Source organism: Rhinoderma darwinii, chromosome 3 (genome assembly GCF_050947455.1).
Source record: "Rhinoderma darwinii isolate aRhiDar2 chromosome 3, aRhiDar2.hap1, whole genome shotgun sequence".
NCBI classification, from domain to species: Eukaryota; Metazoa; Chordata; class Amphibia; order Anura; family Rhinodermatidae; genus Rhinoderma; species Rhinoderma darwinii.
In genome coordinates, this window is record NC_134689.1 from 419,258,700 (window position 1) to 419,282,959 (window position 24,260).

Here is a 24,260-nt window from a genome sequence, read left to right on the forward strand (position 1 = left end):
ATACAGGTGTGTTATATATAATACCCCCTCCCCCGGTGTAATATATACCGCTCACCAGTCAGGAGGAGGATACAGGTGTGTTATATATAATACCCCCTCCCCCGGTGTAATATATACTGCTCACCAGTCAGGCGGAGGATACAGGTGTGTTATATATAATACCCCCTCCCCCGGTGTAATATATACTGCTCACCAGGCAGGTGGAGGATACAGGTGTGTTATATATAATACCCCCTCCCCCGGTGTAATATATACTGCTCACCAGTCAGGTGTAGGATACAGGTGTGTTATATATAATACCCCCTCCCCCGGTGTAATATATACAGCTCACCAGTCAGGTGGAGGATACAGGTGTGTTATATATAATACCCCCTCCCCCGGTGTAATATATACTGCTTACCAGTCAGGTGGAGGATACAGGTGTGTTATATATAATACCCCCTCCCCCGGTGTAATATATACCGCTCACCAGTCAGGTGGAGGATACAGGTGTGTTATATATAATACCCCCTCCCCCCGGTGTAATATATACTGCTCACCAGTCAGGTGGAGGATACAGGTGTGTTATATATAATACCCCCTCCCCCGGTGTAATATATACTGCTCACCAGTCAGGAGGAGGATACAGGTGTGTTATATATAATACCCCCTCCCCCGGTGTAATATATACTGCTTACCAGTCAGGTGGAGGATACAGGTGTGTTATATATGATACCCCCTCCCCCGGTGTAATATATACTGCTCACCAGTCAGGTGGAGGATACAGGTGTGTTATATAGAATACCCCCTCCCCCGGTGTAATATATACCGCTCACCAGTCAGGTGGAGGATACAGGTGTGTTATATATAATACCCCTCCCCCGGTGTAATATATACTGCTCACCAGTCAGGTGGAGGATACAGGTGTGTTATATATAATACCCCCTCCCCCGGTGTAATATATACAGCTCACCAGTCAGGCGGAGGATACAGGTGTGTTATATATAATACCCCCTCCCCCCGGTGTAATATATACTGCTCACCAGTCAGGCGGAGGATACAGGTGTGTTATATATAATACCCCCTCCCCCCGGTGTAATATATACTGCTCACCAGGCAGGTGGAGGATACAGGTGTGTTATATATAATACCCCCTCCCCCCGGTGTAATATATACTGCTCACCAGTCAGGTGGAGGATACAGGTGTGTTATATATAATACCCCCTCCCCCGGTGTAATATATACTGCTCACCAGTCAGGTGGAGGATACAGGTGTGTTATATATAATACCCCCTCCCCCCGGTGTAATATATACTGCTCACCAGTCAGGAGGAGGATACAGGTGTGTTATATATAATACCCCCTCCCCCGGTGTAATATATACAGCTCACCAGTCAGGTGGAGGATACAGGTGTGTTATATATAATACCCCTCCCCCGGTGTAATATATACAGCTCACCAGTCAGGTGGAGGATACAGGTGTGTTATATATAATACCCCCTCCCCCGGTGTAATATATACTGCTCACCAGTCAGGTGGAGGATACAGGTGTGTTATATATAATACCCCCTCCCCCGGTGTAATATATACCGCTCACCAGTCAGGTGGAGGATACAGGTGTGTTATATATAATACCCCCTCCCCCGGTGTAATATATACCGCTCACCAGTCAGGTGGAGGATACAGGTGTGTTATATATAATACCCCCTCCCCCGGTGTAATATATACTGCTCACCAGTCAGGCGGAGGATACAGGTGTGTTATATATAATACCCCCTCCCCCGGTGTAATATATACAGCTCACCAGTCAGGTGGAGGATACAGGTGTGTTATATATAATACCCCCTCCCCCGGTGTAATATATACAGCTCACCAGTCAGGTGGGGGATACAGGTGTGTTATATATAATACCCCCTCCCCCGGTGTAATATATACCGCTCACCAGTCAGGTGGGGGATACAGGTGTGTTATATATAATACCCCCTCCCCCGGTGTAATATATACTGCTCACCAGTCAGGTGGAGGATACAGGTGTGTTATATATAATACCCCCTCCCCCGGTGTAATATATACTGCTCACCAGTCAGGAGGAGGATACAGGTGTGTTATATATAATACCCCCTCCCCCGGTGTAATATATACTGCTCACCAGGCAGGTGGAGGATACAGGTGTGTTATATATAATACCCCCTCCCCCGGTGTAATATATACTGCTCACCAGTCAGGTGGAGGATACAGGTGTGTTATATATAATACCCCCTCCCCCCGGTGTAATATATACTGCTCACCAGTCAGGGGGAGGATACAGGTGTGTTATATATAATACCCCCTCCCCCGGTGTAATATATACAGCTCACCAGTCAGGAGGAGGATACAGGTGTGTTATATATAATACCCCCTCCCCCGGTGTAATATATACTGCTCACCAGTCAGGAGGAGGATACAGGTGTGTTATATATAATACCCCCTCCCCCGGTGTAATATATACTGCTCACCAGTCAGGAGGAGGATACAGGTGTGTTATATATAATACCCCCTCCCCCCGGTGTAATATATACTGCTCACCAGTCAGGAGGAGGATACAGGTGTGTTATATATAATACCCCCTCCCCCGGTGTAATATATACCGCTCACCAGTCAGGTGGAGGATACAGGTGTGTTATATATAATACCCCCTCCCCCGGTGTAATATATACCGCTCACCAGTCAGGTGGGGGATACAGGTGTGTTATATATAATACCCCCTCCCCCGGTGTAATATATACTGCTCACCAGTCAGGTGGGGGATACAGGTGTGTTATATATAATACCCCCTCCCCCGGTGTAATATATACTGCTCACCAGTCAGGTGGAGGATACAGGTGTGTTATATATAATACCCCCTCCCCCGGTGTAATATATACCGCTCCCCAGTCAGGTGGAGGATACAGGTGTGTTATATATAATACCCCCTCCCCCGGTGTAATATATACAGCTCACCAGTCAGGAGGAGGATACAGGTGTGTTATATATAATACCCCCTCCCCCGGTGTAATATATACTGCTCACCAGTCAGGAGGAGGATACAGGTGTGTTATATATAATACCCCCTCCCCCGGTGTAATATATACTGCTCACCAGTCAGGAGGAGGATACAGGTGTGTTATATATAATACCCCCTCCCCCCGGTGTAATATATACTGCTCACCAGTCAGGTGGAGGATACAGGTGTGTTATATATAATACCCCCTCCCCCGGTGTAATATATACTGCTCACCAGTCAGGTGGAGGATACAGGTGTGTTATATATAATACCCCCTCACCCGGTGTAATATATACCGCTCCCCAGTCAGGTGGAGGATACAGGTGTGTTATATATAATACCCCCTCCCCCGGTGTAATATATACCGCTCACCAGTCAGGTGGAGGATACAGGTGTGTTATATATAATACCCCCTCACCCGGTGTAATATATACTGCTCACCAGTCAGGAGGAGGATACAGGTGTGTTATATATAATACCCCCTCCCCCGGTGTAATATATACCGCTCACCAGTCAGGTGGAGGATACAGGTGTGTTATATATAATACCCCCTCCCCCCGGTGTAATATATACCGCTCACCAGTCAGGAGGAGGATACAGGTGTGTCATATATAATACCCCCTCCCCCGGTGTAATATATACCGCTCACCAGTCAGGTGGAGGATACAGGTGTGTTATATATAATACCCCCTCCCCCGGTGTAATATATACTGCTCACCAGTCAGGTGGAGGATACAGGTGTGTTATATATAATACCCCCTCCCCCGGTGTAATATATACTGCTCACCAGTCAGGAGGAGGATACAGGTGTGTTATATATAATACCCCCTCCCCCCGGTGTAATATATACTGCTCACCAGTCAGGGGGAGGATACAGGTGTTTTATATATAATACCCCCTCCCCCGGTGTAATATATACAGCTCACCAGTCAGGGGGAGGATACAGGTGTGTTATATATAATACCCCTCCCCCGGTGTAATATATACAGCTCACCAGTCAGGAGGAGGATACAGGTGTGTTATATATAATACCCCCTCCCCCGGTGTAATATATACTGCTCACCAGTCAGGTGGAGGATACAGGTGTGTTATATATAATACCCCCTCCCCCGGTGTAATATATACTGCTCACCAGTCAGGTGGAGGATACAGGTGTGTTATATATAATACCCCCTCCCCCGGTGTAATATATACTGCTCACCAGTCAGGTGGAGGATACAGGTGTGTTATATATAATACCCCCTCCCCCGGTGTAATATATACTGCTCACCTGTCAGGTGGAGGATACAGGTGTGTTATATATAATACCCCCTCCCCCGGTGTAATATATACTGCTCACCAGTCAGGTGGAGGATACAGGTGTGTTATATATAATACCCCCTCCCCCGGTGTAATATATACTGCTCACCAGTCAGGAGGAGGATACAGGTGTGTTATATATAATACCCCCTCCCCCCGGTGTAATATATACTGCTCACCAGTCAGGAGGAGGATACAGGTGTGTTATATATAATACCCCCTCCCCCGGTGTAATATATACTGCTCACCAGTCAGGAGGAGGATACAGGTGTGTTATATATAATACCCCCTCCCCCGGTGTAATATATACTGCTCACCAGTCAGGAGGAGGATACAGGTGTGTTATATATAATACCCCCTCCCCCGGTGTAATATATACTGCTCCCCAGTCAGGAGGAGGATACAGGTGTGTTATATATAATACCCCCTCCCCCGGTGTAATATATACCGCTCACCAGTCAGGTGGAGGATACAGGTGTGTTATATATAATACCCCCTCCCCCGGTGTAATATATACTGCTCACCAGTCAGGAGGAGGATACAGGTGTGTTATATATAATACCCCCTCCCCCGGTGTAATATATACTGCTCACCAGTCAGGAGGAGGATACAGGTGTGTTATATATAATACCCCCTCCCCCGGTGTAATATATACTGCTCACCAGTCAGGTGGAGGATACAGGTGTGTTATATATAATACCCCCTCCCCCGGTGTAATATATACTGCTCACCAGTCAGGAGGAGGATACAGGTGTGTTATATATAATACCCCCTCCCCCGGTGTAATATATACTGCTCACCAGTCAGGAGGAGGATACAGGTGTGTTATATATAATACCCCCTCCCCCGGTGTAATATATACTGCTCCCCAGTCAGGAGGAGGATACAGGTGTGTTATATATAATACCCCCTCCCCCGGTGTAATATATACCGCTCACCAGTCAGGTGGAGGATACAGGTGTGTTATATATAATACCCCCTCCCCCGGTGTAATATATACCGCTCACCAGTCAGGTGGAGGATACAGGTGTGTTATATATAATACCCCCTCCCCCCGGTGTAATATATACAGCTCACCAGTCAGGAGGAGGATACAGGTGTGTTATATATAATACCCCCTCCCCCGGTGTAATATATACTGCTCACCAGTCAGGTGGAGGATACAGGTGTGTTATATATAATACCCCCTCCCCCCGGTGTAATATATACTGCTCACCAGTCAGGAGGAGGATACAGGTGTGTTATATATAATACCCCCTCCCCCGGTGTAATATATACTGCTCACCAGTCAGGTGGAGGATACAGGTGTGTTATATATAATACCCCCTCCCCCGGTGTAATATATACTGCTCACCAGTCAGGAGGAGGATACAGGTGTGTTATATATAATACCCCCTCCCCCGGTGTAATATATACTGCTCACCAGTCAGGTGGAGGATACAGGTGTGTTATATATAATACCCCCTCCCCCGGTGTAATATATACTGCTCACCAGTCAGGAGGAGGATACAGGTGTGTTATATATAATACCCCCTCCCCCGGTGTAATATATACTGCTCACCAGTCAGGCGGAGGATACAGGTGTGTTATATATAATACCCCCTCCCCCGGTGTAATATATACTGCTCACCAGTCAGGAGGAGGATACAGGTGTGTTATATATAATACCCCCTCCCCCGGTGTAATATATACCGCTCACCAGTCAGGAGGAGGATACAGGTGTGTTATATATAATACCCCCTCCCCCGGTGTAATATATACTGCTCACCAGTCAGGAGGAGGATACAGGTGTGTTATATATAATACCCCCTCCCCCGGTGTAATATATACTGCTCACCAGTCAGGTGGAGGATACAGGTGTGTTATATATAATACCCCCTCCCCCGGTGTAATATATACTGCTCACCAGTCAGGTGGAGGATACAGGTGTGTTATATATAATACCCCCTCCCCCGGTGTAATATATACTGCTCACCAGTCAGGTGGAGGATACAGGTGTGTTATATATAATACCCCCTCCCCCGGTGTAATATATACTGCTCACCAGTCAGGAGGAGGATACAGGTGTGTTATATATAATACCCCCTCCCCCCGGTGTAATATATACCGCTCACCAGTCAGGTGGAGGATACAGGTGTGTTATATATAATACCCCCTCCCCCGGTGTAATATATACTGCTCACCAGTCAGGTGGAGGATACAGGTGTGTTATATATAATACCCCCTCCCCCGGTGTAATATATACTGCTCACCAGTCAGGAGGAGGATACAGGTGTGTTATATATAATACCCCCTCCCCCGGTGTAATATATACTGCTCACCAGTCAGGTGGAGGATACAGGTGTGTTATATATAATACCCCCTCCCCCCGGTGTAATATATACAGCTCACCAGTCAGGTGGAGGATACAGGTGTGTTATATATAATACCCCCTCCCCCGGTGTAATATATACTGCTCACCAGTCAGGTGGAGGATACAGGTGTGTTATATATAATACCCCCTCCCCCGGTGTAATATATACTGCTCACCAGTCAGGAGGAGGATACAGGTGTGTCATATATAATACCCCCTCCCCCAGTGTAATATATACCGCTCACCAGTCAGGTGGAGGATACAGGTGTGTTATATATAATACCCCCTCCCCCGGTGTAATATATACTGCTCACCAGTCAGGAGGAGGATACAGGTGTGTTATATATAATACCCCCTCCCCCGGTGTAATATATACTGCTCACCAGTCAGGTGGAGGATACAGGTGTGTTATATATAATACCCCCTCCCCCGGTGTAATATATACTGCTCACCAGTCAGGTGGAGGATACAGGTGTGTTATATATAATACCCCCTCCCCCGGTGTAATATATACAGCTCACCAGTCAGGTGGAGGATACAGGTGTGTTATATATAATACCCCTCCCCCGGTGTAATATATACTGCTCACCAGTCAGGAGGAGGATACAGGTGTGTTATATATAATACCCCCTCCCCCGGTGTAATATATACAGCTCACCAGTCAGGTGGAGGATACAGGTGTGTTATATATAATACCCCTCCCCCGGTGTAATATATACTGCTCACCAGTCAGGCGGAGGATACAGGTGTGTTATATATAATACCCCCTCCCCCCGGTGTAATATATACAGCTCACCAGTCAGGTGGAGGATACAGGTGTGTTATATATAATACCCCTCCCCCGGTGTAATATATACTGCTCACCAGTCAGGAGGAGGATACAGGTGTGTTATATATAATACCCCCTCCCCCGGTGTAATATATACTGCTCACCAGTCAGGTGGAGGATACAGGTGTGTTATATATAATACCCCTCCCCCGGTGTAATATATACTGCTCACCAGTCAGGTGGAGGATACAGGTGTGTTATATATAATACCCCCTCCCCCGGTGTAATATATACTGCTCACCAGTCAGGAGGAGGATACAGGTGTGTTATATATAATACCCCCTCCCCCGGTGTAATATATACTGCTCACCAGTCAGGTGGAGGATACAGGTGTGTTATATATAATACCCCCTCCCCCGGTGTAATATATACCGCTCACCAGTCAGGCGGAGGATACAGGTGTGTTATATATAATACCCCCTCCCCCGGTGTAATATATACTGCTCACCAGTCAGGTGGAGGATACAGGTGTGTTATATATAATACCCCCTCCCCCGGTGTAATATATACTGCTCACCAGTCAGGTGGAGGATACAGGTGTGTTATATATAATACCCCCTCCCCCGGTGTAATATATACCGCTCACCAGTCAGGTGGAGGATACAGGTGTGTTATATATAATACCCCCTCCCCCGGTGTAATATATACTGCTCACCAGTCAGGAGGAGGATACAGGTGTGTTATATATAATACCCCCTCCCCCGGTGTAATATATACTGCTCACCAGTCAGGTGGAGGATACAGGTGTGTTATATATAATACCCCCTCCCCCGGTGTAATATATACTGCTCACCAGTCAGGTGGAGGATACAGGTGTGTTATATATAATACCCCCTCCCCCGGTGTAATATATACTGCTCACCAGTCAGGTGGAGGATACAGGTGTGTTATATATAATACCCCCTCCCCCGGTGTAATATATACAGCTCACCAGTCAGGTGGAGGATACAGGTGTGTTATATATAATACCCCTCCCCCGGTGTAATATATACTGCTCACCAGTCAGGAGGAGGATACAGGTGTGTTATATATAATACCCCCTCCCCCGGTGTAATATATACAGCTCACCAGTCAGGTGGAGGATACAGGTGTGTTATATATAATACCCCTCCCCCGGTGTAATATATACAGCTCACCAGTCAGGTGGAGGATACAGGTGTGTTATATATAATACCCCTCCCCCGGTGTAATATATACTGCTCACCAGTCAGGAGGAGGATACAGGTGTGTTATATATAATACCCCCTCCCCCGGTGTAATATATACTGCTCACCAGTCAGGTGGAGGATACAGGTGTGTTATATATAATACCCCTCCCCCGGTGTAATATATACTGCTCACCAGTCAGGTGGAGGATACAGGTGTGTTATATATAATACCCCTCCCCCGGTGTAATATATACTGCTCACCAGTCAGGAGGAGGATACAGGTGTGTTATATATAATACCCCCTCCCCCGGTGTAATATATACTGCTCACCAGTCAGGTGGAGGATACAGGTGTGTTATATATAATACCCCTCCCCCGGTGTAATATATACTGCTCACCAGTCAGGAGGAGGATACAGGTGTGTTATATATAATACCCCCTCCCCCGGTGTAATATATACCGCTCACCAGTCAGGAGGAGGATACAGGTGTGTTATATATAATACCCCCTCCCCCAGTGTAATATATACCGCTCACCAGTCAGGTGGAGGATACAGGTGTGTTATATATAATACCCCCTCCCCCGGTGTACATTATATCGCTCGTCAGGCATACTCAGGACGTCTCTGTAGCCGCTGGCACATTTCCCATACTGCACTGCAGCAGGCTGCTTTGCTCTCTGCAGTTTAGGAAATATTAACCCTGTCCTGCCTGTAGTGGAGGGAACATTCAGATCCTACATCTAGAATAGGAGGAGATCTGCAGCAACGGGGGACTTATAAGGACCCCCACAATACTATCCATGACGGGGCCCAGTTACCTGCAGGTGTATGCACGGTGGAATATCCTGCAATGAGAATATCGGTTATTGGAAAAGTTGGGTAACCAGTGAAAAAAATAATCTGATCAAGTAATTGCAAACTCAAAGTAGAACTCCCCTCTAAGAAATTCCTTTAAAAGGATCTGTCCCTTTAAATGAGGCATCCATAAAATGGCCATATAGCAACATGTAACAGTCCGCAAGTGAACGGCCCGCAACTCCCGGAACAGGGAACGGTATGCAAATAACATGCCTCGCACGGATTGGCTGAGACGGATCACTTGACCAGCTCTTCAACAGCTTTATAATCAGGTCAGGTGATCACCCTCAGCCAATTAGAAATTAGGAGAGTTTGTGCGGTTCTCTGCCTGGTGGCTCCAAATCTACACTTTTAAGGGCCCATTAGACGGAGGTGTGGGACAGTCACATGGGGACAGCAGGGCATTATATAGTGCAACCGGCAAGATTATGGACAGGCGACAGGTGCGCTAGTTATGGTGGAGAGCCCATTAACAGCCCACAGAACACCCGCACCATGGCAAATCCATACATACGTGGTTCTGATAACCAATGTGAATATACCCCCCAAAAGTGTGCCCCGTACGCTGCTTTCCACTTCCCCAGTCATCAGAGCGGGCCACGACACTTCCCTAATAGAAACTTTCCCAGTAGTCACCGCAAGCTCCACACTTCCCCAGCGGGCACAGTGGGCCCCGACACTTCCCCAGCGGGCACAGCGGGCCCCGACACTTCCCCAGCGGGCACAGCGGGCCCCGACACTTCCCCAGCGGGCCCGACACTTCCCCAGCGGGCACAGCGGGGCCCGACACTTCCCCAGCGGGCCCGACACTTCCCCAGCGGGGCCCGACACTTCCCCAGCGGGGCCCGACACTTCCCCAGCGGGGCCCGACACTTCCCCAGCGGGCACAGCGGGGCCCGACACTTCCCCAGCGGGCCCCGACACTTCCCCAGCGGGCACAGCGGGGCCCGACACTTCCCCAGCGGGCCCCGACACTTCCCCAGCGGGCACAGCGGGCCCCGACACTTCCCCAGCGGGGCCCGACACTTCCCCAGCGGGGCCCGACACTTCCCCAGCGGGGCCCGACACTTCCCCAGCGGGCACAGCGGGGCCCGACACTTCCCCAGCGGGCCCCGACACTTCCCCAGCGGGGCCCGACACTTCCCCAGCGGGGCCCGACACTTCCCCAGCGGGCACAGCGGGCCCCGACACTTCCCCAGGCTGCAACTGTTACAATAGGCAGCTTTCAACATGACTGTAAGAGCCGATCCAATCAAATCATCCGACGATCACGTGTCCTGGTGATCAGCAGGCTACAAATCGATAAGCAAAACGCGCAGAACCTCAAAATCAAAGAAGGGGGCGGGACATTGTACGGCAAAACCGGTGAGATCCGGAGAAGATCCGAGCCGGGCTCAAACAATAAGCGCAGCGTTATTAGTCGCTAGTTTCAAGTTGGCGGCAATAGGCGCCTTAAAGGGCCAGTAGCCTTGAAGTTGTCAGCTTATAAAAGATAACCAGAGATATAAAGAATAAATGTATCATCATAAGGGGGTGGGGAAAGATTATTATTATTATTTTTTTCACCTGGCTGATACAAAGGAACAATAGCTTGTACTGACTGCACGGCCTATGGAGAGAGAGGTTTACTGTCCCTTTAAATGAGCATTCAGGCCATGGAATGCCCCCATTATTATAGCGCTCTTGGGAGAGAGGGACACGGTTAATGTGGCGGGGAGGCCGGGAATAGTCATGTGGGAAGCAGGGCTGATCCGAAGATAAACAGCCGTCACACTCAATAACACCCCACCTGCGTAACAACGGCTGCAGGGACTGATCATCTACAAAGCCGTAAGAAGATGCGGCCGCTTCATTTTTGGGGGCTGCTGGGATCCCCTCGTCTAATAATAATAATCTCTCCCGTCCTGATAGTTTGTTACAATGTATCAGCACAGGTAAAATGTATCAGCTTGAAGTCAACAGAGGATTGTCTGGACTGGATACAATGGTAGCAAACCCTCAGCTGTATTAGGTCAGGACTGGTTTTCAGCCTTAGGATGTAAACAAAAACGTTTCCAATCACTGGCAGCAAGCAGACATTTTGAAAATGGCAAATAATTGGAACAAGTAGATAAGAAACTCTAGGACATTGCATTAGTTTCAATAATTCCTCACTATGTTCAAAATCTCTGCTTACTGTTAGTGAATGGGAACAACCTTGATTACATCCAGAGGTTAAAAACCTGCACGTACCATAAACAGCTGCGGGTTTGTTACCGTTGTATCCAGTCTATGTGAGCGGTCTAAATCATCAGCCCAAATCCCTCTCCTGTCCACGGCTCAAGACTGATCGCTCTTTCCTACACTGAAACAAAGCCTCAGCTGTGTGATTGGGACTAGGTCACTATACATTTCAGTTTCTGAAGGTTTCCGATTACTGTAATAAATTTCTCACCAGTTACAATACCTCTACTTGCTGTCAGTGGATAGAAACATTTATCTATCTACATCCAGAGACTGAAAACCCCTTCTTACCCCTGTCCTGCTCACACAGCTGCAGGTTTGTTACAATGTGTCAGTGTAGACAATCCCATGTAGAACACTGCAGCGGCACCCCCACCTCATTTGGCACGAGTCACCGTGACAACCAGTGTAACACTGCGTCACCGCATGCCCTGGTTGCTATGGTAACAGGAAGCATCGTCTACATCTCATGTCCTCGCTTTTAATATATATTGGTAGTAAATGATGAGAGTGGTTGTGCCGCGGCGGCGGGACGTTACCTGAATGTGCCAGATCCCAGGCGGTTATACCCGGCCGCCGTCATTATAAACGAGGGCTATAGGGTCACATCAATGATCTGATATAGAATTACCACCCATCTGTAAAATCTTTGCTTGCTGTCAGTGAATGCCAACATTCTTCTTTACATCCAATGGCTGAAAACCAGCACAGACCGAACAGTTCTCACAGCTGAGGGTTTGTTACAACTGTATCAAGTTATTTTTCTGTCCGGATAGTTTGTTACAATGTATCAGTCTGGGCTGTTTAGACAATCCTTTGTACACTAGACTTGATACAATTGTAACATACCCTCAGCTGTGTGAGCAGGTCTAGGCCAGAATGGGTTTCCTGTCTCTGGATGTAAAGAACGATTCTGGGGCCGCCACGGTCTCGCGTTTGATGACGAGCGGGATGCCGTGACATCAGGCATGGCTAATCAATCCTGCAAGGAGCTCGTGTAAGGCTAGACCAATGATAGCACATGAAGGCTGAGCTCTTATCCACAGGCGTATTCCCTAGGTACACAGGAGGTGGCGCTGATGAGTTCCCCTCCCTATGAGCGGACCTGTGGGAGCCAGGAATGAAAGGCAGGATGCAGGTCATGGAGAAGAACAATGGGGCAGGAGCGGAGGCCGCGGCGAGGACACGGGGGCCATAACCTACGGGTGCTCTCAAATCTATTCAACTCTCCATGCAGTAACTTTCTGGTGAATTGCAGTGTAAAGCATGTGGGACAAAAGCAGCGTTTGATGAGAAAGTGGGAAGACTTCTGTGTGTCCTAATGGAGCAGGGCTGCAGTGTAAAGCATTAGAAAGAAAAGGGCAGCAAGTCTGAGCGTTTCGTACAAGGAGGTGGATCAGAGAGTACGAAAGGCAGCGATAGACAATGCAGCTAAGCTGAAGTCACCGATCAGAGCTGTGTCCTAAAGGAGCAGTGCTGCAGTGTAAAGCATGGGAAAGAAAATAGCAGCAGCTGCCTGAGCTGTTCGTACAAGGGAGGTAGATTACAGGAACCAATAAGGGTTGTTTCCATTCACTGACTGCAAAAATTGCTTGTAATCATAGAATTATTACGTTTTATTCACACAGGACAATACCTTTAAAATTCCCCCTTTGCAAATGCAGAAAGGGGGGGGGGGCCATGACTACTAAGGAGACGTGGTATATCTGCACGACAAATCCCAGCATGCCCAGCAGGTGTTACGGCCTCATCCTCTAAGGAAGACATCTTTAAAATAGGGAACCCACTAAGAGGCTCCCCAAAAAGAATGGGGAACGGGGACACAAAGGTGGCAAATATGGAAAGGCCCCTCCCCTAAAGGAGCCCTGAAGTGAGGAGACTGGCCCTTTAAACTCATTAGCATACATGGCATGACCGGGGCAGCGAGATTATTAGGGCATCTTACCCATGGACTCATTTAAAGGGGCCTGACCTGGTGGCAACTTCTCCTTAAAGGGGAACTCCTCTTAATATTTTTTTTGCATGTCGCAGGATAACATATCTGGGGGGGGGGGGGTCTTAGAGTCCCCCTCACACCAGATAGAAAGGGCTGCGGTGTCTGAGAGGTAAGAAACCCCCATTTACTGCTGGTTAGAATTAAACAGTGGGGCTCTGAGCCGTGCCCGGCCGGGGACCAGGTCATGGATACGTTACCATCCGGGCTTATATAAACATCACATAAGCGGAGCCCCCCTATAAATATCACATAAGCGGAGACCCCCTATAAATATCACTTAAGCGGAGCCCCCCCTATAAACATCACATAAGCGGAGCCCCCTATAAATATCACATAAGCGGAGCCCCCTATAAATATTACTTAAGCGGAGCCCCCCCTATAAACATCACATAAGCGGAGCCCCCCTATAAACATCACATAAGCGGAGACCCCCTATAAACATCACATAAGCGGAGCCCCCCTATAAACATCACATAAGCGGAGCCCCCCTATAAACATCACATAAGCGGAGCCCCCCTATAAATATCACATAAGCGGAGCCCCCCTATAAACATCACATAAGCGGAGCCCCCCTATAAATATCACGTAAGCGGAGCCCCCCTATAAACATCACATAAGCGGAGCCCCCCTATAAACATCACATAAGCGGAGCCCCCCTATAAACATCACATAAGCGGAGCCCCCCTATAAATATCACATAAGCGGAGCCCCCCTATAAACATCACATAAGCGGAGCCCCCCTATAAATATCACATAAGCGGAGCCCCCCTATAAACATCACATAAGCGGAGCCCCCCTATAAATATCACATAAGCGGAGCCCCCCTATAAATAGAAACTGTAAATTACGGGCCACACATTTCTCAGCTTCAAGACTAAAACCTGCATTATAAGATGTAGGAGAAGCCGAGTGACTACCAGAGCAACAGACCCCGGAGTGGTCACCCAGCGAAGGAGATACAGGGACCTCAGGGAGAAAGACGGGGACTACCAGAGCAACAGACCCCGGAGTAGTCACCGAGCGATAGAGAAACCAGGAGATACAGGGACCTCAGGGAGAAAGACGGGGACTACCAGAGCAACAGACCCCGGAGTGGTCACCCAGCGAAGGAGATACAGGGACCTCAGGGAGAAAGACGGGGACTACCAGAGCAACAGACCCCGGAGTAGTCACCGAGCGATAGAGAAACCAGGAGATACAGGGACCTCAGGGAGAAAGACGGGGACTACCAGAGCAACAGACCCCGGAGTGGTCACCCAGCGAAGGAGATACAGGGACCTCAGGGAGAAAGACGGGGACTACCAGAGCAACAGACCCCGGAGTAGTCACCGAGCGATAGAGAAACCAGGAGATACAGGGACCTCAGGGAGAAAGACGGGGACTACCAGAGCAACAGACCCCGGAGTAGTCACCGAGCGATAGAGAAACCAGGAGATACAGGGACCTCAGGGAGAAAGACGGGGACTACCAGAGCAACAGACCCCGGAGTAGTCACCGAGCGATAGAGAAACCAGGAGATACAGGGACCTCAGGGAGAAAGACAGGGACTACCAGAGCAACAGACCCCGGAGTAGTCACCCAGCGACAGAGAAACCAGGAGATACAGGGACCTCAGGGAGAAAGACGGGGACTAACAAAGCAACGGACCCCGGAGTAGTCACCGAGCGATAGAGAAACCAGGAGATACAGGGACCTCAGGGAGAAAGACGGGGACTACCAGAGCAACAGACCCCGGAGTAGTCACCGAGCGATAGAGAAACCAGGAGATACAGGGACCTCAGGGAGAAAGACGGGGACTACCAGAGCAACAGACCCCGGAGTAGTCACCGAGCGATAGAGAAACCAGGAGATACAGGGACCTCAGGGAGAAAGACGGGGACTACCAAAGCAACGGACCCTGGAGTAGTCACCGAGCGATAGAGAAACCAGGAGATACAGGGACCTCAGGGAGAAAGACGGGGACTACCAAAGCAACGGACCCCGGAGTAGTCACCGAGCGACAGAGAAACCAGGAGATACAGGGACCTCAGGTAGAAAAAGATGGGGACTACGAGAGCAACGGACCACGAAATGGTCACCAAGCGATAGAGAAACCAGGAGATAAAGAGACCTCAGGGAGAAAGACGGGGACTACCAGAGCAACGGACCCCGGAGTAGTCACCGAGCGATAGAGAAACCAGGAGATACAGGGACCTCAGGTAGAAAAAGATGGGGAATACGAGAGCAACGGACCCCGAAGTGGTCACCAAGCGATAGAGAAACCAGGAGATAAAGAGACCTCAGGGAGAAAGACGGGGACTACCAGAGCAACGGACCCCGGAGTGGTCACCGAGCGATAGAGAAACCAAACCACGCCAGAGCGGGAGATACAGGGACCTCAGGGAGAAAGACAGGGACTACCCTGTGCAAGCATTAGCAGTCAACCAGCTGAGCTGTGTATCTAATCCTATCATGTGTGATACTGTCTGCTGACCTGTGTATCTAATCCTATCATGTATGATGCTGAGCTGCTGTATCTAATCCTATCATGTATGATACTTTCTGGTTAGGTGTGTATCTAATCCTATCATGTGTGATACAGTCTACTGAACTGTGTATCTAATCCTATCATGTGTGATACTGTCTGCTCAGCCACTGTATCTAATCCTATCATGTGTGATACGGTCTGCTGAGCCAGTGTATCTAATCCTATCATGTGTGATACGGTCTGCTGAGCCACTGTATCTAATCCTATCATGTGTGATACTGTCTGCTGAGCTGTGTATCTAATCCTATCATGTGTGATACTGTCTGCTGAGCTGTGTATCTAATCCTATCATGTGTGATACTGTCTGCTGAGCCACTGTATCTAATCCTATCATGTGTGATACTGTCTGCTGGGCCACTGTATCTAATCCTATCATGTGTGATACTGTCTGCTGAGCCGCTGTATCTAATCCTATCATGTGTGATACTGTCTGCTGAGCTGTGTATCTAATCCTATCATGTGTGATACTGCCTGCTGAGCTGTGTATCTAATCCTATCATGTGTGATACTGTCTGATGAGCTGTGTATCTAATCCTATCATGTGTGATACTGTCTGCTGAGCTGTGTATCTAATCCTATCATGTGTGATACTGTCTGCTGAGCTGTGTATCTAATCCAATCATGTGTGATACTGTCTGCTGAGCCACTGTATCTAATCCTATCATGTGTGATACTGTCTGCTGAGCTGTGTATCTAATCCTATCACGTGTGATACTGTCTGCTGAGCCACTGTATCTAATCCTATCATGTGTGATACTGTCTGCTGAGCCACTGTATCTAATCCTATCATGTGTGATACTGTCTGCTGAGCCGCTGTATCTAATCCTATCATGTATGATACTGTCTGCTGAGCCACTGTATCTAATCCTATCATGTATGATACTCTCTGCTGAGCCCTGTATCTAATCCTATCATGTGTGATACTGTCTGCTGAGCCACTGTATCTAATCCTATCACGTGTGATACTGTCTGCTGAGCGGTGTATCTAATCCTATCATGTGTGATACTGTCTGCTCAGCCACTGTATCTAATCCTATCATGTGTGATACTGTCTGCTGAATCTAATCCTCAGAAGCATATATAACGGTCAGGCTACAGGTCATTGCTCAGCAGTATATAATGCCCCCCCCCCCCCCCCCCCATTATATATATATACCTGCACTGTCTGTATGACAGGGACGGGTTGGACACATTGTAACGCTGCCGTCTTTAGTACCAGCCACGGACAGCACAGACCGGCAACACGTACAGCCCGAGACTTAAAGGGAAACACCACCAGTACCGCCCCCAGATAAATACCCCTATAAAAACAGCAGGAGATAAGCAGCCGCCAGATATCCCGACGCCACTTCTCTCAGGAGGAAACAATGGTCTGTCTGTAAAGTGTAATCATTGTATAATGTATCATTAAATCTATTATCATTTGTGTTTCAATTCATCACTTTCGATAGCTCTGCTTGCCATCAATGAATGGAAGCGTCCTTTACATCTAGAGGCTGAAAATCCCATCCTGACCTAGCACTTCCCACAGCTGAGGATTTGTTACTATGTAGCCAGTGTAGAGAACACGGAGTCCAGACTGATACATTTGACCTGCACTGACACATTGTAGCGAACGCTCAGGTCAGGAGAGAGATCTGCGCTGCTGGTCTCAGAGGATTGTGGGGATTGGATACATTGCAACAAATCTTCAGCTGTGAGGAGTATCAGGTCTGTTCGTACTGCTGTACTACAGACTGCCTCTCTGGGCAGCACCGACTTATTTTAGGCCCCTCTTACTCCGTACGATGTGACGTTATTGACCATCTCCCCCCCCCCAAAATTTTTCCTCAGTGAGGGGTCCCCCCTTTTAGAGACTTCCTGCCTCTCCCTTCTGCAGAGCGGGGCCCCCCAGAATCACACGAACATGGAAAGTGGCTGATAACAGAGAACAATGAACAACATCTTATGGCGGCAGCGAGGTCAGTGACGGTCAGCTCTTGGGACAACATGTATGATACGTATGGGCTGACAAGTAATGTATAGAGTGTCAGCTCTTGGGTCAAGCATGGACATGTTTACATACACCCCCCCCTCCCCCATGAACCCCACGCGCTCACCCTCAATGCAGAGAGGTCGATGTCATCCAGGCTCCGGGCTGGGGGGTCGGTCGCCATGTTTTCACTTTGAGAGTGTTGGGTGCGCTGCTCGTTGGGGAAGGGGTCACATGGACTGTCCTCAATGACACAACTCAGCACCAGGAGGCGCTGTTCATATCACTGACCCCCAATAACCAGGCGTGCGTGCGTACAGGAAACCACACAACGCACCGTGCAGCAGATCACACAGCCGCGGTGACTCACATGCTGCAGACGTGACACCCACACCGCAAACACCCACTAAACCGGGCCCCCCAAGAGCAGCGGAGCACCCCAAAACCTCAGGATCCGTCTCCTCAAGATTTCCTGCAAATAGCCAGAGGGTCTCCAAGGTCTGAGATATCCAGAGTCACCGCAGCAGCAGGGGGTCTCCTGGGGTTAATGGTCCATGCAGTCAGCGGGGGTCTTCGATGTTGGAGGACTCTACACAGCAACTGGGGGCTACAGTACTGACAGCCGCTCTAGGGGAGGCAGTATAGACAGCGCGTCTCCAGTCCCTGTGACAGCCGCTCTAGGGGAGGCAGTATAGACAGCGGGTCTTCAGTCCCTGTGACAGCCGCTCTAGGGGGGGGGCAGTATAGACAGCGGGTCTCCAGTCCCTGTGACAGCCGCTCTATGGAGGCAGTATAGACAGGGGGTCTCCAGTCCCTGTGACAGCCGCTCTACGGGAGGCAGTATAGACAGGGGGTCTCCAGTCCCTGTGACAGCCGCTCTACGGGAGGCAGTATAGACAGGGGGTCTCCAGTCCCTGTGACAGCCGCTCTATGGAGGCAGTATAGACAGGGGGCTGCAGGGTTTAAAGTAATGGTCACTATAGACAGAAGTCTCTAGCTCTTGTGACAGCCGCTCCAGGTGTTACTTTAGACAGATGGAGGTTTTCTAACTCTTTAGACAGCTGCTTCACAGAGAGCGACAGTCTACAGACCCTGTCACAGCTGCTCTAGGAAGTCTGTACAGATAGTTGGGGGTCTTGTGACAGCCCTACAGACAATTGTGGGTGTACAATCCCTCTGACAGCCACTCCACTGGTCACTATAGACAGTTAGGGGTCTCCAGCACTTGTGACAGCCACTCCAGATGTTGCTAGAAACAATTGTGTGTTTACAGTCCCTCTGACAGCCGCTCCAGGGGGCACTATAGACCAGTGAGGAGTTTCCAGCTTTTGAGATAGACGCTCCAGGGGCTACTATAGACAATTGTGGGTTTGCAGTTCCCTGGACAGACGCTCCTGGGGTCACTATAGACAGTAAGGGGTCTCCAGCTCTTGAGACAGCAGCTCCTCCAGGGGTCACTATAGACTGTTAAATATTTCCAGCACTTAGGACAGCCTCTCTATTTGTCACGATAGACAGTCAGGGGTCTCCAGCTCTTGTGACAGCCGCTCCGGGGGTCACTATAGGCGGTCAGGGGTCTCCAGCTCTTGCGACAGCCGCTCCGGGGGTCACTATAGGCGGTCAGGGGCCTCCAGCTCTTGTGACAGCCGCTCCGGGGGTCACTATAGACGGTCAGGGGTCTCCAGCTCTTGTGACAGCCGCTCCAGGGGTCACTGTAGATTGCGGGGGTATTAATCTTCGTAGCAGCCTTTGGTGGGCCGTGTATAAGGCTGATGGTGTAAGGACCCCTATGGTGGCTGATGCGGCCTCTCCCCGTCTCCTCCGTCGCCCCCGTCTCTCAATCTCCGGTACTTCCGGCTCCCCGTACTCCTTCTCTCTCGCTGAGGCCGCACCTGGGGGATGGCGCTCTAGGCTCCGCCTACCAGTCGTATAATTGGTGGAGAAAGGCGCGGAGAGGCGGGGCTACAGCAAAAATTGTCACATGACGAGTAACCGCAGCAGCAACAGAGGCAGCACCTGAGATGGGCGGGGCATAAGGGGAGGCGGAGCCTGATGCGGATTTACGGGGAGGAGATAACGTCATCAAGCAGAAAATATAGGGAAAGGCGGAGTCAAAGAATAACAACGTAAGGGGCGTGGCCAGAGACGTCCAGTAAAGGAAGGGGAGGCCATATTGGATAAGGGATTGTGCCCACTTCTCAAAATAATCAAAGTATCTGCGAACGGTCAGCTACAGACAACTACATGTCACTGCGAAATACTAATGATTGTACAACCGTAAAATGCCCACCAACAAAGAAGTATCTAATCCTAACATGTGCTACTGTCTGCCGATCTAATCCTATCTTGTGTGATACTGTCTGCTGAGCGGTGTATCTAATCCTATCATGTGTGATACTGTCTGCTGAGCAGCTGCACCTAATCCTATCATGTGTGATACTGTCTGCTGAGCTGTGTATCTGATCCTGTCATGTGTGATACTGTCTGCTGAGCCGCTGTATCTGATCCTATCATGTGTGATACTGTCTGCTGAGCTGCTGTATCTAATCCTATCATGTGTGATACTGTCTGCTGAGCGGTGTATCTGATCCTATCATGTGTGATACTGTCTGCTGAGCGGTGTATCTAATTCTATCATGTGTGATACTGTCTGCTGAGCTGTGTATCTAATCCTATCATGTGTGATACTGTCTGCTGAGCCACTGTATCTAATCCTATCATGTGTGATACTGTCTGCTGAGCTGTGTATCTAATCCTATCATGTGTGATACTGTCTGCTGAGCCACTGTATCTAATCCTATCATGTGTGATACTGTCTGCTGAGCTGTGCATCTAATTCTATCATGTGTGATACTGTCTGCTGAGCTGCGTATCTGATCCTATCATGTGTGATACTATCTACAGGGGGCTCTATGAGGGCCACCATCTACAGGGGGCACGGGGCGTGTGTGTGTGTGTGTGTGTGTGTGTGTGTGTGTGTTGCATTACTTTACAGCGTTTGACACAATTTTATTCATGGACAAAGTGTATGATACGATACAATTATATTCAGGGGCACAGTGTGTAGCACTTAGGGGCACAGTGTATGATACAATTATATTCAGGGGCATAGAGGGTGGTATCATGAGAATTTTATCTTCATTTATAGGTGCTGAAATGTTGGAAAAGTGAGGAGCTGAAGATATCGGCGTGAAAAACTGCAGAAATGAGTCGTGGCCGGGAGCAATCGTCATAGGGGTCCGGACCGTATGTAAGAGAAAAAGAACGACTCAAATCTGAGAAGACATCGCTGGTGAGTCACTAAATGTAAATGTTTATTCTCCCTGTGACTGCTGAGTACTGTAGTCACTGTATGAGCTGCAGTGAGATGATGGGTGTATCGTTTTTTTTTTTTTGTGAAACAGCAACTCCCAGTGTATCATTACCATCGTTCTGGCTGTACTGGGAGCTGTAGTTTTAGGCCGTACAAACTTATATGGCAGGGGTTAAACTAAATTTGCAGATGATCTCTGTACTGAGCTGTATATGTATACAGAGCTTGGTGCGGGAGTTATAACAACCAAGCTCATTTTTTGTGTGTGTGTGTGTGTGTGTGTGTGTGTGTGTGTGTGTGTGTGTGTGTGTGTGTGTGTGTGTGTACAGCACCAGAGCTCGTGCGATACGGTCTGCTGAGCGGTGTATCTAATCCTATCATGTGTGATACTGTCTGCTGAGCTGTGTATCTAATCCTATCATGTGTGATACTGTCTGCTGAGCCTCTGTATCTAATCCTATCATGTGTGATACTGTCTGCTGAGCGGTGTATCTAATCCTATCATGTGTGATACTGTCTGCTGAGCTGTGTATCTAATCCTATCATGTGTGATACTGTCTGCTGAGCCTCTGTATCTAATCCTATCATGTGTGATACTGTCTGCTGAGCTGTGTATCTAATCCTATCATGTATGATACTGTCTGCTGAGCTGTGTATCTAATCCTATCGTGTGATACCGTCTGCTGAGCCTCTGTATCTAATCCTATCATGTGTGATACTGTCTGCTGAGCTGTGTATCTAATCCTATCATGTATGATACTGTCTGCTGAGCCACTGTATCTAATCCTATCATGTGCGATACTGTCTGCTGAGCGGTGTATCTAATCCTATCATGTGTGATACTGTCTGTTGAGCTGTGTATCTAATCCTATCATGTGCGATACTGTCTGCTGAGCTGTGTATCTAATCCTATCATGTGTGATACTGTCTGCTGAGCAGTGTATCTAATCCTATCATGTGTGATACTGTCTGCTGTATCTAAATCTCAGCTTGATACAGTTTGCTGATCTTGTGTATCTGAGCCTATCATGTGTGATACTGTAAATCCGGAGTATCTCAGCCTGTTATGCAGTTCTATCACGTGTATTATTTTCTATCACTTCCTCTGTAGCTCGGCTGTTGTCACTCGGCGCCGCAGACGTTTCCTGCGGTCAGTAGATATAAATAACGCCTGTGGTCGGTTTCTTGAATATTATGAATTAGTCATCCGTATTTTTTGCATCCACCCCGTGAAGCGCGACTACAAAACGTCTCACCTGGAGGACTGCGCCGGTATTACACCACATTACAAGTGACAGTCCTCTGTAATTATTCTCACACCTGGAGGACAGCGCCGGTATTACACCACATTACAAGTGACAGTCCTCTGTAGTTTCTCACACCTGGAGGACAGCGCCGGTATTACAAGTGACAGTCCTCTGTAATTATTCTCACACCTGGAGGACTGCGCCGGTATTACACCACATTACAAGTGACAGTCCTCTGTAATTATTCTCACACCTGGAGGACTGCACCGGTATTACAAGTGACAGTCCTCTGTAATTATTCTCACACCTGGAGGACTGCGCCGGTATTACAAGTAACAGTCCTCTGTAGTTATTCTCACACCTGGAGGACTGCGCCGGTATTACACCACATTACAAGTGACAGTCCTCTGTAGTTACTCACACCTGGAGGACAGCGCCGGTATTACACCACATTACAAGTGACAGTCCTCTGTAATTATTCTCACACCTGGAGGACTGCGCCAGTATTACACCACATTACAGGTGACAGTCCTCTGTAGTTGCTCACACCTGGAGGACTGCATCGGTATTACTCCACATTACAGGTGACAGTCCTCTGTAGTTCACACCTGGAGGACTGCACCGGTATTACACCACATTACAGATGACAGTCCTCTGTAATTATTCTCACACCTGGAGGACTGCGCCGGTATTACAAGTGACAGTCCTCTGTAATTATTCTCACACCTGGAGGACTGCGCCCGTATTACAAGTGACAGTCCTCTGTAATTATTCTCACACCTGGAGGACTGCGCCGGTATTACAAGTGACAGTCCTCTGTAATTATTCTCACACCTGGAGGACTGCGCCGGTATTACAAGTGACAGTCCTCTGTAGTTATTCTCACACCTGGAGGACTGCGCCGGTATTACAAGTGACAGTCCTCTGTAGTTATTCTCACACCTGGAGGACAGCGCCGGTATTACAAGTGACAGTCCTCTGGAATTACTCACACCTGGAGGACAGCGCCGGTATTACAAGTGACCATCCTCTGGAATTACTCACACCTGGAGGACAGTGCCGGTATTACAAGTGACAGTCCTTTGTAGTTCTCACACTTTGTCTCTACCTCCTGACTGTCAAAAGAACCGAAAGAGGAACAAGCGCGACCACGTCTCCATAGTACCACCACAAAGTAATGGTGCGCCTTCATGTAGCACACCGTAAATGTACCCCTTGCAGTAGTGATGCCGCCTAGACTGAAACAGTGCCCCTTAAAAATAATATCTGTATTCACCTAGCCCTGTTGCCCTAACAAGCTGTTCTTGCTCCATTCCTTCTCTTGCTTGTGCTAGTCTAAGGCAGGCGCGATAACGTCATCACGCCGAGCCACCAACGGCAGGGCACAGAGCAATCTGGCGGAGCAGAGCGCTGACGGCACCGGGCAGAGCAAACTGTTGACAATTAAGTTCCCCCCAGGATGGAGCACAGTATAGAAGACTGAAATGATGCAT

The 24,260-nt window shown here is 48.7% G+C and overlaps 1 protein-coding gene across 7 annotated transcripts in view; it reads right to left on the reverse strand.

The window, feature by feature from the left end:
- MINK1 (misshapen like kinase 1) overlaps nucleotides 1-20,166 on the reverse strand; it is a 90,006-nt gene extending 69,840 nt beyond the window's left edge. For 3 of the 7 annotated variants that reach the window (XM_075859273.1, XM_075859271.1, XM_075859269.1), the window contains exon 1: nucleotides 18,335-20,164. In XM_075859273.1, the coding sequence (XP_075715388.1) occupies nucleotides 18,335-18,391 (57 nt within the window). In that variant the 5' untranslated portion in view covers nucleotides 18,392-20,164. Of the gene's footprint in view, nucleotides 1-18,334 lie in introns of all 7 variants that reach the window. The other 4 variants (XM_075859270.1, XM_075859274.1, XM_075859275.1 and 1 more) reach the window with 4 other exon arrangements.
- Nucleotides 20,167-24,260: the final 4,094 nt, after the last annotated feature.